The sequence below is a fragment of the Crocuta crocuta genome, unplaced genomic scaffold (assembly GCF_008692635.1).
Source record: "Crocuta crocuta isolate KB4526 unplaced genomic scaffold, BGI_CrCroc_1.0 scaffold43, whole genome shotgun sequence".
NCBI lineage: Eukaryota > Metazoa > Chordata > Mammalia > Carnivora > Hyaenidae > Crocuta > Crocuta crocuta.
Window position 1 is genome coordinate 573,024 of NW_027529429.1, and position 17,090 is coordinate 590,113.

Genomic DNA, 17,090 nt, shown 5'->3' on the forward strand with positions numbered 1-17,090 from the left:
CAGCTCAGGGAGCCCGCCAGGCCGCCCTGCCTCCGAGCCAGGCCCCCCTGCCGCTCCCGCAGCGCCTCCAGCATGGTGGCCAGCTTCTCCAGCAGCGTCACCACCGTCACGGCATGCACCGGGCCCCCAGCCGGCGCTGCCGGCACAGGCCCCGGCTCCAGCGCACTCTCCCCCATGATCTCCGACCTCCCTGCCTGCTCTCCCTGGGGCCTCTGGCTGCCCTCAGGGCTGGGGCCNGGCGGGCAACCGGTTGGCTTAGTATCCGCCCCCTTTCCCCGAACTCTCTCCTGTAAGTTTGAGTTCCCCTCCTCCGCCCCAATTCGCTAGTGTGTCTCTCTCTGGAATGTACTTTCACCACCGCAAAGGGTGAGCCATGGAAAATTTTGTTATGCACATCGAGTGGGCAGAGAAACTATGTAAGAGCAGCACAAGGATAACCTGAGGGGCTTCCACGGCCGCTGCCTTCAGCCTCCCACACCTCTGAGGATTCTATTTGTGCCCCTGGACTGGGAGCGGTAGGCAGGGAGACCCTGAGAAGCTCAGCTACAGTCTCGGACGCTAGATTGTTTAGGTCGGAGCCCTGACTTTGTGGTCTCAAAGGCAGCTCAAACCTCACCGGTAGGCGGGGCATCCTCTGGTATTTTCCTAATAGTCATCGCCAGAGTTTAGCCACAGGCCTCCTTTACTGCTTCTCTAGTTCTTACTGTTGGGTAGCATTATCCTGTTTTCTTTGTCCTAGTACTTTTACCTCTCTTTCTTTGAGTTTTCAAGGGTAAAGCCCAGGGGCACCTAGCTCTTACATCCTAAGCTTGGAGGGCAGGCAAGACACCTCTACCTTTGAAACCCTTAAAAGGGTTAGCGTACCGGCTCCTGTGTGGCTCAGTCCCTTAAGCCACTGACTCCTGATTTCTGCTCAGGTAATGATCTCACGGTTGGTGGGATCAAGCCACTGTGGGTAGGACTGTGCACTGACAATACAGAGCCTGCTTGGGATTCTCTCACTCCCTCTCTCTCCCTAGTCCTCCCCTGCTCTTGCACTCTCTCTCTCTTTCTTTCTCAAAATCACTAAACATTAAAAAACAAAGGGTTAGAGCAGGTGCTGGTATGTCTTTGTTTCCATGGAGGTTGGTTGTAGCTCCTGTCTTGATTTTTCTTTTCTCTAGAAATTACTGAGAATTTGTGCAGCAAGTGATGAAGATTTGAAATTGCTGCTGTAGAGCATGAGACAGTGCACACAGAGGGGCCAATTACTGTGGATCATGAATTGTAATGTCATCCATTTGGAAAATCCCCTGTCTTGTCTTTAGCAGTACTTGGTAAACATTGTAGGAGTCCAAGCAATCCATTGATCCTGATGAAGACTCTCCCTCTTCCTCTCCTCTCCCAATCTATGAGGGTTGCTTGATAACAAGTGTGGAAGGAACTGTAACTATCACTCAGCATGGCTACATGGAAAAGGTCCATGGTCTGACACAGAAGTACTGCAGAGGATGGAGTCCATTGCCAGATTTCTGGGGATGCTAAGTTAATGATTGACTTCTACAGATAGGAGGTTATGGAGCCTGAGTTCTCTGCTTAACACAGAGGAAATGGAGCCTTGGGAGCCTGATGGGACTCACCATCTCTTCTATTAGACCTCTATTTGCTTAATGAGACCCATCAGGATCTGCCAGATAAAACACTTTCAAACTAAGGGAAGAGAAAACCCAATTCAGTTCTTAAAAATAAGAAATCCAATCAAAACATAATTGAAAAATACTACCATAGAGTGATGATTCATTGTGGATCAGTCACAGCTTCAAATCTAGTTCTCTACGGAGTTCTCAACTGTTCCCCTTACAGGTGTCAGCTTCATTCCCAAACTAGGCACAAGGTGGCTACAGCAGTTTCAGGCCTCATATCTATCTATGTACAAGGTCAAGAGGAAAAAAAAGGGACCATCTTACAATTTAGGACATCTATTTCCCAGAAGCCTCCCAGAATCCACTTGCCTTCCACTGAGTTACATGGCCATTCCAGAACCAAATTCTATGGCTAGGAAAGTATCATACATTCATAGGCTTTAGCCTGAATTCCTTCACCCATCAGTGACCAGAGAGTTGATAATTACCTTTTGTCAAATTAAGCCTACTTCTTGAGCTTCCCTAGAAACATGGATGGTATGGGAAGAAAAGTGTATATCTGTTTAAGAAATATCAGCACTGCTAGGATTAGTCAATCAAAATATCTACTAGAGGAAGCCTATGAAAGAGTCACCAGCCTTGAGAAATGCTAAGGGAGTCCAAAGATTCAGAAGCAAGACTACATGGGTAGGAACTTTTCAAAACCCTGCTAAATCCTTCTCTGGATGTGTAGAACAAGGAAAAGCTTAAAATTTAGGAATAAAGCCACTGATGATTCTACTGGTATCTCTAAAAACTTAAGTATAAAAGTCATAGGAACCGACTGATGTTGGAAAATAGAAGCCCATAATGTAGTTATTTAAAAAAAAAAAAAAAGAAGAATAAAAACAACTTGGGGCAACCCAGAAGAATGCCCTGAGTCAACAAAGCCCAGACTAATAGAAATTATAGTAGTGTAATCTTGATCATGGAGTATCCGAGAAGAAGCCATATTATACTTTCCAATTATGAGCAAAAAAGAAAAGAAGAATGTAGAATGATACCCTCTAAGGCAGTATAACCTGATCTTAAAGATTTCTGGAGTGTGGCTGCAATCCACTCCCTCAAACTCCTTGGTATAGGCATGAAAAGTGGAAACTCACTAGTTGTAGGTTTATTGTGTCCCTCCCCCCAAAATATGTTCAAGGCCTAACCTTTGATGGCCCATGAATATGTTCTTATTTGGAAACAGGGTCTTTGCAGATGTAATCAAGTTAAGATGAAATCATACTAGAGAAGCATGAGCTCTTAATCCAATATGACAGGTATCCTTATAAAAAGGGGACATAAGATACACAGGGAGAACACAATCTAATGATGGAAACAAGATTGGAGTTATGCTGCCAGAAGCCAAGCAAGGTCTGAAATGACTAGAAGCTGAAAGAGGCATGGAAAGGTTCTTCCCTAGAAGTTTTGGAGGGAGCATGGCCCAGCAACACCTTGATTTCAGACTTCCAGCCTCCAGAACTGTGAGAGAATAAAGTTCTGTTGTTTTAATCCACAATTTGTGGTAATTTACATGGATAACCCTGGGAAACTAATATATCTATTAATTAATCACTATAGAATCATAGTATCCCTTTACATAGGTTGCCCCCTCAATGGCCTTCTCCATCCTGTAGAAGTATGAAATTCTCTCTAGGAAAAGTTAAATACAACCTGAAGACTCCTTTTAGACATAGATAATTAAGTTAATAGTTGCCCAAATATAATGGATCTTGCAAAAATTAATGGAATGCTATGGTGGTGGAGCAAACACATGTTTTAAAAAATTACAACAGGGGCACCTGGGTGGCTCAGTCAGGTAGGCGTCCGACTTCAGCTCAGGTCATGATCTCATGGTTTGTGAGTTCGAGCCCCATGTGGGGCTCTGTGATGACAGCCAGCTCAGAGCCTGGAGCCTGCTTCAGATTCTGTATCTCCCTCTCTCTGACCCTCCCTGCTCATGCTGTCTCTCTCTCTCTCAGAAATAAATAAAAACATTTAAAAAAAAAATAAAATAAGAAACTACAACAAAGGTATTGCCTACTCTACTTGTTAAGGGTTCCTTTTATACACTGGCCCAGCCCATTCCTAGAATTTGTCATACTATGAGGAAGCATTGGCTTTATTAAAAAAAAAAAAAAGCCACTACACCTTTCATCAGGGTTAAATCTGCCTAGAATACGTCTGCCTAACAAAGATCTACTCAAGGATGGCCCTTTGTCTCTGCCAGTATCAAAAATAGTTGGAGTGGCACCGGGGTAGTTCAGTTGGTTGAGCGTCCAACTTTGGCTCAGGTCATGATCTCACAGTTTGTGAATTCAAACCCCACAGCGGGCTCTCTGCTGTCAGCATGGAGCCTGCTTCATTTTCTCTGCCCCCCCCTGCCCCCCCCAGCTCTCTCTCTCTCTCAAAAATAAACATTAAACAAAAAGAATAGTTGGATGTTCCCTTTACTTTAAATGAGAGGCAGGCACAGGAAACCTCTGAAAGGGACAGACTAGGTTATAATGCCTTAGGTGGTATCATTCTGCATCCTTCTTTCTCTCTTCTTTTCTCAGTGGTCAGGTGCCCCACCATATGATGTTGAAAAGATCCCATGAAACAAAAGTGGCAGAGGCACTGCAGTTCTTAATATTAAACCTGAGGGAATGAGTATGTGCCGTCAGGTCTGGGGACCTGCTACGAGGAATCCAGAAGACAGGGATTAGGAAGTAATGGTACTTAAGCCTATGACAGGTAGTGAAGCATTCCATTAATTTTTGTAAGATCCATTATATTTGGGCAATTGTTAATTTAATTGTATTCTCTACAAGGAGTCTTCCATAAACTTTGGGCTTTAGAGTCAGCATATGCTCCACCTTGGAATTCTTACTCCATATCTTGGATTATCCAAAAGTCCACATACTTTGGACAGGGTTCAGAGTAGCTTCAGTGACCAGGCCTGACCAAGTTACAAGACACAGTCTGGCCAGTTCTACCCCTTGAGCCCATAAGTTGGAAAGAAAAATAAGACTTGAGGTCTCTGTGATTTCTGCCTCTCTCATAAAATGATTTGAGAAGAGGGGTGGGTAGGCAGACCCTAGCATGAAAAATATAGCAGAAGTATTTAGGGCTTTACACTAAGGCAATGTTTTCAGCCTCTGAGAACTATGCTATTTTTGAAAAACAATTGGTGGCTTACCACTGGAAGCTAGTGGAGAGATTCACCAGAGATGGCTGAGTTATTTTGTACATTGGAACCCTCTGTCTCACATAGTAATAAAGGCCATCAGTCTTTGATTATTAAATGGGGGGAGAGGGATCTAAGAAAGGATGAGGGATGGCTATGTGAGTTAATTGACCTGGAACCTTACCTTCAGCTGCCCAAACAAACTGGGTATCCTCCAGGGATTTAACCCTTGAATCAAAAGTAATGGTGTACAACACAGGCAGAGCCCTGCACTTAACATGGAACAAGCCACAGTGGACACACTACCTTCCACCTTTTGTCATAAACATCCTGTCTACGGAAGGGGTAAGGCCATTCCACACACAATGAGGGAGCTCTGTGCCACTGGCAATTAAGAGAGCTAGAAGTTTGGGGCAACAAGAAGAATCTAAAATGACTCCAGAGGTCAAAATCAAAAATCACCAAATGGATGGAAGATCCTAAAATAGTAAATTATGACCAAAAGGTTTGGGGATGCTTTTTATAAAATTCAGGCATACTATTAAACCAAGCCACTATTTTTGTATCTCATATTTTTAGTGAGTTGAATAGTGTCCCAAAAAAGATATGTCCAAGTTTTAATCTCTGATACCTGTGAATGTGACTTTATTTGGTAATAGAGTCTTTACAGATGTAATTACATTAAGGATACTGAGATGAGATGATTCTAGTTTTAAAATGGGCCTTAGGGGTGCCTGGGTGGCTCAGTTGGTTAGGCATCTGAGTCTTGATTTTGGCTCAAGTCATGATCTCACAGGTTTATTGAGATCAAGCCCCGCCCCCCCCTCCCCCAGCTTGGGATTCTCTCTCTCCCTCTCTGCTCCTCCCCCGCTTGTGCTCACTTTCTCTCTCTCTCTCCAAATAAATAAACATTTTTTAAAATTTAAAATAAAACAAAATAGATCTTAAATCCACTGAACCATGCCCATGTAAGAAAAGGAGAAAACACAGAGACACACAGAGAAAAAAAAAAAGATGAAAGGCAGATTGAGACAGAGATTGGAGAGCAACCACAGGACAAGGAACACCGAGGGTCACCAGCAGCTGCCAGAAGCTAGGAGACAGGCATAGAATGGATTCTCCCTCAGAGCCTCCAGCCACGTGTAGCCCTACCAACACCGATTCCTATCCCCACCCTCTAGAACTGGGAGGGAATAAATGTCTATTGTTGTAAGCCACTAAATTTGTTGTATTTTGTTATGGCAACCCTTGTAGCAACCCTAGGAAACCATTGCTCATATAGACACCTATCAAAAGGATTAGGGACAGAAAAAACTATTTTAACAATGAAGTTAATCAATATGGCATGGATAGATGTTTTGGCCAAGGCACACTGGGCACATCAGAGCATCATGCACCTTAGATGAAACTGAGGTTGGCAGGAGCCCACAGTTTTGGAGTATGTAATTATTGCTACTGGAACCTATCAGGATGTGGGAGTTGAGCTCTTCCTGCAAAAATATCCTGGGACATTCCAAAAGGCCAAAAGCCTGGAAGCACTTAACTGAATAGACTCTATTGAAACTGCTGTAATCTGAAGAACTCAGTGGGCTTTAAGGGGGGAGGAGGGCATTCTTAGGCAAATAACCACCATCAAAGCAGCTGCAGCCCTCTGCCTTGAGCTAATATGGCATTTCTCAATTATAGCCTTTGACCCAGGACCAAATAATAATAAAGGACAGGGCAGATCATTAGAAAATGGTGTGCCCTACTTCTCACAGGGCAGCCCTCTAGACTGAGAGATAGAATGGGGCACAGAAGACAAGCTTGACCACAATGCCATGGGCAGCGATTCCAGACCAGTGGCAAACTAACAGGAAACCCTATAAGCTAAAGTCCTGAAACCACATTCATCTTAGTACAAAGAGCCCTCTGTATATCTCAGGCTGGGCTCATGGAAGGAGAAATCATTATGTACCACTCAGTATCTATACAACTGGGAAATATTTGGACTCGTAAGATTTTTTCTTAATGTTTGTTTATTTTTGAGAGAGAGAGATTGCGAGAGAGAGCAGGGGAGGGTCAGAGAGAGAGGGAGACACAGAATCCAAAGCAGGCTCCAGGCTCTGAGCTGCAACACAGAGCTGATGCTGGGCTCAAACTCATGGCAGGTCTTGAAGTCATGAACCACCAGATCATGACCTGAGCCGAAATCAAACACTTAACCAACTGAGCCACCTAGGTGCCCCTGGACTCATAAGATTTAGCACTGCATTAGTTGGATGGTGTTCAGCTGTGAGATTTTGTTTGAAAAATAACTATCGTTTGTTTGGTGTCTTAAAAAGAGATAGCTGCTAATCACTTCAATTATGGAAGTGGAGAAGTGAACTTTATCCTGGCAAAGAGCAGCTTTGGCTGTGCTCATCCTACTTTAAGGCATTTGGCATAGTTTAGCAATACTGCAAACACAGTATTCTAAATACTGAATATTTCTTATCCTATGTGGATTCAGTGACTTTTAAAAGCAGAAGAGAAAGCTCTCTGAACCAGAGAATAATAAACCATTCGCTAAACCAGCCAGGTATGGCAGTTAAGAGGCTCTGAAAAGGGTAACAATGTTTTCATAGATCTGCAAATTTACTCATTTAATCCAAGAGTGAGAATGATCCCTGTGACTGATGGCATGATCCTTGAGGCTGGGACCCCAGCTCTGTGGTTTCAAGCCCCAAATGTGATGGTATCACAGTAATCCACTGAATCTCATGGAGATAATATAATATACAAAATCAGTAGACTGCTAGCTAGTCAAGTTGCCTGTTTGTGGAAGCTGCAGATTAATCATGACTCCTCCTTATTGTGGGGAGTTGGATGAAAGATGTATTAATTGACACAGTCAGGACATAAAATTTAAGACATCCTTGCTGTCATCAAGGTGCATCTAAGCCACAGAATGAATGGGTCAGAGAGTAATAAGCAAGGCATTCCTGCTTCATAGGAGTACACAGGGCTGCTTTAGGGCCTGGACCAAGGAGAGAGACCAGGGGGAGTAGGAGGAGCTGGTTTTGGAGGCATGATATTCAGCCAAAAGCTAATTTGCTTGAAAGTTCATGTAGGTGGGGGAATATAGGAGGGGGCTGGAGCTGTCTTTACTGATGTGGGCTATAGGTTTATATTAGAAAAGAGAGAGAGAGAAAGAAGGGAAGGAAGGAAAGAAGGAAGGGCGTGGGAGTGGGAGAGAGGAAGGAAGGAGGAAAGGAGGGAGGAAGAAAGGAAAAGGGAAAGATATTTACTGAATTATACTTCTACAACTGGAAAACTTGTACAGTATATTGAGGAAACCATATACTTACATGGCTCTAACTAGAATAGGAAAGTTTATAGAAATAAAATAGAAAATTACAATGTCTGGATGCTGCTATACTTCAAAGTTTGTAAAATTACAATGTAAATCCTCAAAGGAAGAAGGAAACTGCTCTTTGCAATTAAACTAGGAGTTGAAGGATCCTCAGAAAGTCAGATTAGAGTATCACCTGGTAAAGCCTAATATAAGCAGTATGATCCAAAACCCATTTTCCTAAATCTGTCGTAAGAATTTCTCTAACCAGCATTGTCCAGTATGGTAGCTACTAGCCACATGTGGCTGTTTAAAATTAAATTTTAATTACAATTAAAAATTAAAATTAAAGGTGGGTGTCTGGGTGGCTCAGTCAGTTAAGCATCTGACTTCAGCTTGGGTCATTATCTCACAGCTCATGGGTTCTAGCCCTGCACTGGGCTCTGTGCTGACAGCTCAGAGCCTGGACCCTGCTTCGGATTCTGTGTCTCCCTCTTTCTCTGCCACTCCCCTGCTCCTGCTCTGTCTCTCAAAAATAAATAAGCACTAAAAATTTTTATTTAAAAAAATTAAAATTAAATCCTCAGTTACCCAACCCACATTTCAAGAGCTTATTAGCCACATGTGGCAAGGGGCTACCCTATTGACCCACATTCCTCTAGTTAATACTGCCCCTAGTTAATGAACTACTCTAGTTAATACTATGGGGTGAGTGAGCCACCCCAAATGTTACCAATAACAATCTCATAGATTTCTCTGTAGATGAGACAAAGAAATCTTCTGTTTTACCTGAAAGCCACATCTTGACAAGAAATAATCAGCTATGAATGAAATCACAAAGTAATTAATGGAGAGGAGATTTATTCCATCAGCATTTGAGACCACTTAAATTTGGTAGGTAAGGATATAGGAGAGAGGTTTCTGAAATTCTTCAGAACCTGGATTGGCACTCTCAAAAATATATACCTTCTGACATGGTTTATCTTAATTGAGGGAATATTATTATTGTTGATTTCATCCTTTGGGGGGAAGTGTTGTCAGAATTGTTCTGCTGAAGTTGACATAATGAAAATGATCTAGGATGTTCATTGCAAGCCTCCCTCACCCTGGAAAGGGATGTGATGGTTATGAGAAGGATGAGTGTGTTTAGATTGGAGCATGCAGTTTTGAGGAAAAAAGTAAATATAACCTTGCACCTATCCACAACTGGTTACCACAGATATTTTAGTTCTTAGTTTTAATAACAATTGTTAAGCACAGAAGAACCTAGAACATGAAAGTGGCCAATACAAATTTGTTGACTGAAAAAAAAACCCACAAAGTTTGCTTTGCTAAGCAAGGTACAACACCAACAAGAAGTAGATCGCACTTACAATGATATCCTTGGGAGTAAATATGCTAGTAAGAATTAAGCCCCTGCTTCTGAATAGCAACCCTGAGAGAGAGACCAGTGAGAAGAGTGACAGAGGTCCAGGAAACACCATAGGCAGACTGAGTTTGGTCACAGGCCAGGACTGCAATCGTTGGAGTAATGAACCCTGCTGGTGTCATTGATGTTCCCTGGCTTTCTCTGAAGCCAGCACACCAGTCCAAGAGGAGTCACCATCATATTCATTGCCAGACATGCCCATCCCGAAGGAGAGTCTGTCAACTATGGTGATATTCTGGCAACAAAAGTTGAGAAAGGAGCGATGTCTGGGTGGCTCAGTCAATTAAGCATCCAACTTCACTTCAGGTCATGATCTCATGGGTTCATGGGTTTAAATCCATAGCGCTCTGTGCTGATGGTTCAGAGCCTGGAGCCTGTTGCGGATTCTATATCTCCCTCTCTCTCTGCCCCTCCCCACTCATTCTCTGTCTCTCAAAAATGAATAAATGTTAAAAAAATGTTTTAAGTTGAGAAAAGAGAGAAAGGAATGTACTGCTTTGCATCTATTTCCTCCTCTGTAAATAACTCTCTGCTTAGGCTCCTCATGGGCCTTGGGTTGTTCTATCTTCACGCCTGAGTAAGGGAAGCAAAGAGAAGCTTTTTCTATGTCTGAACTTTTTAAGCTTCCCCCTGATCCCAGGCTAGATCTCGGACCTAAGCCTCTAGAAGATACCTCAAGAGGCAAACACATAGCATCTTGGTTGAAACCGAAAGTGATGACCAGAGGGGAGCCCTCGTCTTATCCACGTAGTGTTCAAACCTTGCAGGACCTGGACCCTGGGAGGAGACTTGCAGAAAGACCTCCTGACAGGCCTCTCTCCAAAAGTGACCTGCACTACTGAGAGTCCTTGACTGAAGCTTGCCTTTGCCAAGTCAGAGACTCCCTCTCACACCCTTTCAGTCAGTCAAGAATGACAAGGCAAAAGAAACTGGGAAGATAAGAAGTGTCAATATTGTGAGGAATAGAGAAAGAGAGACAGAGAGAGAAAGGGAAGTTGGTTAAGACTAGAGTTAAAAAGCTCAGAAAACAGATTGAGTTAAACATACAAAATAAAAATAAGCTCAATTTACATTCAAATAAAATCCCATCCCAGTTGGATGGGAAACTGATGGTTGAGTTTTAGAAGTAAGCCTGGTCTTTATTTTGTCTGTATTCTATAATGCATCTCATGTTGCCTAGGCTCTTAACCAGTAGGGTTTACTTACTAGGTGAACTGACCCAAATCTTCATACCAGAAGAGTCTGAACCCTTGGTGAATTCGCTGAGAATTGTGCTAATATTTTAAAGGTTAACTTTACTACCAGACATGGCAGAATAAGAAATCATGCCAAGTGTTCCTCACATTCAACGCATATTTCTCCAGGCCTCTATTATATTGGATTCCACTCAGGCATCACTTTTTTGCAATAAGCAGAAGCCCACTTAAGCTGACTACGCTTCACCAAATTGTTCCTCCCAGGATGAAAGAATCTTTACCGCTCAGCACCATGCACCAATGCTGGAAATGGTATCCACATTCTTTTGAGCCTCTTTTACTTATAAACCTGCTTGCCAGTACCCCTTTCTTTTCTAGACAAGGATGAGTTGGATGCAAGGAACAGAAACTATCTTGGTTAATTTAAGCGAAGGTGGGTTTATTATAAAAGAATTGGCAGCTACCCCAGCTCCCAAAGCAGACTATTGAAACAATTTGTTGAGTCTGGAGCTTTTCCTGAATTAACAAAAGGGAGGAGCCATTAAAGGATAATATAGCTTATTTATTCTTTCAATAGCTTCCCAGGCAGAGCAGGAAAGAAACCAGACCTCTTTTCTGAACAATAATGGGGCTCACTAACTCTGGGAAAAAGGCGAGATGTCCTTCTAATTGAGGAAATATATCCTTTTTCAATATGAGTCTAGATAGTACTCTCTAAAAATTAATGTCTGTTCCTGGGAGCAGTGGATGAGCTAATATAACAATTCTATTAATCAAATGAACTGACATGATTCCTGCTTACACATGTAAGAATGTGGAAAAGGAAATCTGGCCAGAAAAATCTAAATCCACAACTAAGGACAGACCCAGAAGCTCTTCCTCTTCTTCCGCTCTCCCACCCTCTCCCCTATACATACAATTCTGTAAGACATGGATGACAGCAGGCATCATGTTTAACTAGCTTAACGTCCTGTGGGCTCATCTCAAATTGGCACACAGATACTTGTGACTTTGGGGTAAGGTGAGGATTTTGAATTTGAAGAGAGAGAAGACCCAAGAAGTGAGATCCCTTCCTAAATGTTAGGTGAGGAAGCTGGTGGGCTTTCAAATGGAACAAATTTTAAAAGGAGGCCCATAAGAAGGAAAAGTTATATAGCTAAAATTCAGGGAGCCTGAAAGATCTAGATCTGTACATACCATCCCTTTGAGAACTAAAAAAAAGTCTCAAACAAAAAAAAAGTTAGGAGCACTTTATCCTTCCCCTCTCTGACAGTGAATCTCCCTTCTGAATGGCTTCAACTCTTCCATGAAGATACCTGCATATAACCACTAAGGCTATTGGAAATTTGAGAGAGACCAGAGGGAGAGACTTGTGAGGGGAGGAAGATCTGCCCCAAACACCTCCTCCTTTGATGTACTGGAGATCTCAAGGTGGCTATGAGGAGGAGTTGTTGGTAGTGACAGGCTACACTGAGGGCAGGGGGAAATAACCATGATGACAGGATAGCCTGGCAGAGAGGACAAATTTGAGGGGCAATATGACCAAAGCTTTGGGGTCTTCATAGGGATCAGAGGACACTGCCTTTTAAAAGAGGAAGTGAGAGGGGCGTCTGGGTGACTCAGTCGGTTAAGCATCTGACTTCAGCTCAGGTCATGATCTCACGGTTCGTGAGTTCAAGCCCTGCATCGGGCTCTGTGCTGACAGCTAACTCAGAACCTGGAGCCTGTCTTCGTATTCTGTCAGCACAGAGCCCAACGTGAGCCTCGAACCCACGAACTATGAGATCACGACCTGAGCCAAAGTCATATGCTCAACTGACTAAGCCACCCAGGTGCCCCTAAAAAAATTTTTTTTAAAGAGGAAATGAGGGAGGCTCCCCTTTCAGGTGACCTGATGGCATGAAGTTACAATTAGTTCTAAATCTGTTTCAAGCCCAAAGTTCTATACACTCTGATCCACTTCTAACACACACACACACACACACACACACACACAGTTCCCACACTCCCTCATGCTGCCTTGATCCTTCCACATGAATCAAGGACAGCACAGCCCCTTCATCAATTTTCACTAAGCACATCAAAAATTTCCTATTTCAAGAGATAAGAACTCTGAAGTTTTGTAAAGTTGGAAATGGGTGTGTCACATAAATGTCACAGACTCTACCCTCCACACCCTTATTCTCTTTCTTCCCTCTCCAGAGTAAGAAAATTCTTTTCCTTGCTCCAGCAGATATTTTATCCATACTTGGACTCCTTGGCTTCTCACCGTCTACCTCAAGTGAGCTAGTCATGAAATTCTTCCATAAAACTATGGTGATGTCTCTTCAGCAAGTACAATGAGTGTAATTCCCTCCATCTCATCAACTAAGGGTTGATGACTTACCTCACAGACTCCAAGACCAAAAAAACCCCTGTGGGACTAGAATAAGGTCAGAAAACCAGGCTTCTTCCTCTGATTTTCAAAGGTCTCCTGATCTCTTATTCCCACTCTTCTCCATGTGTCTGCTCCATGCTGCTTCCCTGAAGCTGACTCTCTGTGTCTAGTCATCAGCAATCCACAGGGCCGGAAAATGGCCGTCCAAATCCAGCTTGAGTGCCTAGTGTTAAATAATTAAAGTACCTGTGTCTTAGTAGAATTTCCTGAAAGATAAAGAGAGTAAGCATCTAACTGGTAGCCTTGGGTCAGGACCAATCAACTATTGCCCAGGGGTGAGGGAATGGGATGAATATAGTCAATATGGCCAACTCTTACAGGACCTGTGGGCAAGACAGGCACAGAAGCTTGTCTAATACAAGTAGCCCATCTATTTATCCTTGGTGGTTGTTGTAGAGTTTAGAGACTCCAATAAATAATCCCCACCCCATTCTTTGCCTGAGTTCTGAATCAATTGAGAAATAATGCAAAAGTATAAGGCAAATGAGAGATTAAAATAACAACACTACTAATAAAGTTGATATTGACAGATGTGGCTTTATCATTTAGTAATTGGGCTTCTTGATCCTGAACCCCAGGATTAGGGAAACTAATTGTACAAGATTGTACAAGAAAACTGTAGCTCTCCCTACCTCCCCCCCTTCCATTCCCTACCCCATCCAGGGAAGACCCCTTTACATTTTACTTCATGGAGGATGAGAGCAGAATGTGTATATCCTAGGGGAGTCTGGCTAAAGAGAGCCAGAAGAGTTGTGTTGAGCACAGCAAATTCATTCTTTCCAAACTTACCAGGGAAATGACCTCTTTGCCTCAAGAGGTCTCTAGATCTAACTACTAATTCACAAACAATACATGAGACAAAGAAAGATTTTCAATAATATCCAAGCAATTCATGCATACTGTGGGGCATTCTGTAGGATAAATGACTCAGGTTCCTCAACCAATAAATTTCAAAGAAAGAAAAAAGATGGAAGCAAAATGCATAGATTAAAAGAGATCTAAGAAACTTATAAGCTAATAGTAATAACTGAATCTTATTTGGATTCTGATTGTAAAAACAAGCAGAAAAAAAATTATGACATAATCTGGGAAATTTGAATGCTAATTGAATTGTTTAATGCTAACTGAATATTAAATAATATTAAGGAAATAAGTTTTGAGTATCATAATGGCATTAAGGTTGTGTGTGGGGTTTTGCAAGTGTTTTGAATTCCCATGCAGTTGAAGGTACTGTCAAAACAAATTTTAATGTTCTTGGCAAATTATCTCAGTATATAAACTGGTAGGTCAATAGAATATTGACACACAAAAAAAATAAGTTACAACTTTAGAATTTGTTCCTACTATGATCTCTCTCAATTTGAGAAGCTGTTTCTTCATGGTTTCCTAAAACATGGGATACTTTTGAGGGGGTCATTCTAGTCATGAGCTCCAAAATCTACACTTTTTTTTTTATCTTTCTAGATTTATTTAGGATCTAATCACTGTTTCTTAGCTAATAAAGATTCAGACATCTTACCCTGTTCTTATACCCTCTTTAAGGGCAATTAGATTGAGATGCATCTCCTTTCCCCATTTTTATTCATCTGCTCTGGTTTTCTCAACATGTGGTAAAAGGAAGTTAGTCTCTCCATGGTTCCCTTTCTTGGGTGAAGTAATTTCAAAACAACATGATTTTGGATCAAATTTGGAGCAGCCTATCCATACAGATGAATAATACAACTGATAAACAATTTTTCTGCACCCCGCATGTCTAGAAAGCTCATATACAGAAGGACTCACTTTCCCCCATGATTGAAGCCTTGCTTCAGCTACCCCTGTTTATTAATGCACTGCAGTCCACCAGCATCTCTGTGCACCTACACGACCCATGCATAAATGCAAATTCTAATACCTGTGTAGTTCAAGGATAAACTGTAGCCATTATACCCAAGGCTCTCACTTTTACTGTGGCTGTGCCATTTCTGAGAGCAGTGCGGCCAGCACGTGCTTGCTAGATCCTGTGTAGCAGGCATCTGCTGAGGTCAGTGTCAGCTGAGCTACATCCTACCCACCCCATGCCCCTAGCACCCGGGCCCAGGGTGGTATCTAAATCCTGCCCTTATAAATGTTGAGGCCACCCACATGCACTTAGAGGCATTTTGGCTGAAGGCAGAAAAGACCCGCCCCTATACCCTAACGCCAACCCACAGCCCTGCTTCTATAAAAACAGATCCTCACCTATGGATAAAGTCCTGAGAGTTGTGAGGACCCACCAAGGAGAAAATCTCACATATCTGGCACCAAAATCCTGAAGTTGCCTGTCCAGTTATAACTGATAAAAACCACCTCCATGCACCTACAAGCCAGTCACTTGGCTTCATGTAGGCCGCCACAAAACATGTAATCACAAATACATGGTTACTAAACCTATGGATCCTGGCCTCACCAAAAGCCTCTTCACATGTTACCTGGGTCCCCACACTCTACTCCATGGTTATTTCTTAAGGCTTCTGATCCGGTGAATTAGATGTTGAAGTTCTGTGGATCCTCCATAAATAACCCCCTCATTCCCTCTCCTGAGTTCAAATCCAATTAAAAAGTAGAAATTCATATATTACTTTTATTACTGACAAAGCAATTATTGGAGAAGGTGACTTACATAATTGGATAAATAAACTTTCTAATAGTGAACCCCAGAAATAAAGAGAGGCTTGCCCATCCAGTTATAGATCATCCTGGAAAACTGAGGTCTCTCCGCTGGGGCAAGTCCCTTTACAACGTCCTACAGAATGCATGCTTCTGTGTTCAGTCTGACTTCCAAAGAGAGAAATGGAGGAGCTGAGCAATGTGCTCAGTTTGTTCTCAAATTTTCCAGTAAGTTATTGACTTCTGGGGAGAGAAACCAAGAGTGTTATTCCAGAGGAGCTCCCTCCATATGAAACAAACCACTGAGAGGGAGGGAAACGCACTTTTCTCTAATAGTAGTGTTAAAAAGAAAACCATAGGCACACACCACTTGCCTGAGGACCTCCACCCCAATCCACCTGCTCTTTCCACACTATCATCAGTCCTTGTATAGTGAGGAGCACTCTCTGCTTCTGTTCGGCCTCCACTTCACCTCTTCTGCTGGCTGACCAACTGAGAATATTCTATATCTTAACAGAAGTATAGATTACATAGATGTGTGCATTTGTCAAAATGTCTCCCTCTCTCTCTGCCTCTTCCCCGCTCACACACTCTTTCTCGCAAAAATAAATAAACATTTAAAAAAATTTTTTAAAGAAAAGAAAAATAAATACCCCAGGTAGAGTGGAGAGTGCAAAATAAAATACAAACTATGGCAAATAAACCTACCTGTTTAACAAATGAATGACATAACTACAATGAAGGAGGTGAGAAGGAAACCAAATTTACTTCAGAAAACTATATTTTGAACAGATACTGTAGGTACTGTCCATAAATTTACACTGTATTTCAAAGATGTGTTCCTCATAATGATATTGATTATCAAAGGTGCCTCAGCTCCCTGCCCCGCCCCCTAATACACTGAATTAAAGCTTTCTCTACTAACTCACAGGAAGATAGTGCTTTGAGTGCTTTGAGAGCTATCTCCCTGCCCCCCTACTTGTAACAAGTAATAAAAAGTTCTTTACTTACAAATCTCCTTGGGTTGTGTTCAATATGATGTCCACCAACCTGCGAACCCCTTGAGTTCAGTTACAGTTGCAATTTCAACCTCCCATAGAAATGTAATCTTAACCAGTCAGTCAGAAAATTTCTGGTCAGCACCAATGAGGATATCTGTCATGCAGGCCCTCTCCTCACCACCCCCTCCAAAGGAAGAGGAGCTAATCTGAAGGAAAAGACCCTCTACCATTCCCTTAAAAGGAAAGTGACTTTGCCTGAAACAATTTTATT

The 17,090-nt window shown here is 42.4% G+C and overlaps 1 protein-coding gene across 1 annotated transcript in view; it reads right to left on the minus strand.

Moving 5' to 3' along the window:
• Positions 1-210, minus strand: part of CAVIN3 (caveolae associated protein 3) — a 1,607-nt gene extending 1,397 nt beyond the window's left edge. Inside the window, exon 1 of the mRNA XM_077759526.1 lies at positions 5-210. Coding sequence (XP_077615652.1) covers positions 5-176 — 172 coding nt within the window. The 5' untranslated portion in view covers positions 177-210. The remainder of the gene's footprint in view (positions 1-4) is intronic.
• Between the last annotated feature and the right edge of the window lie 16,880 nt (positions 211-17,090).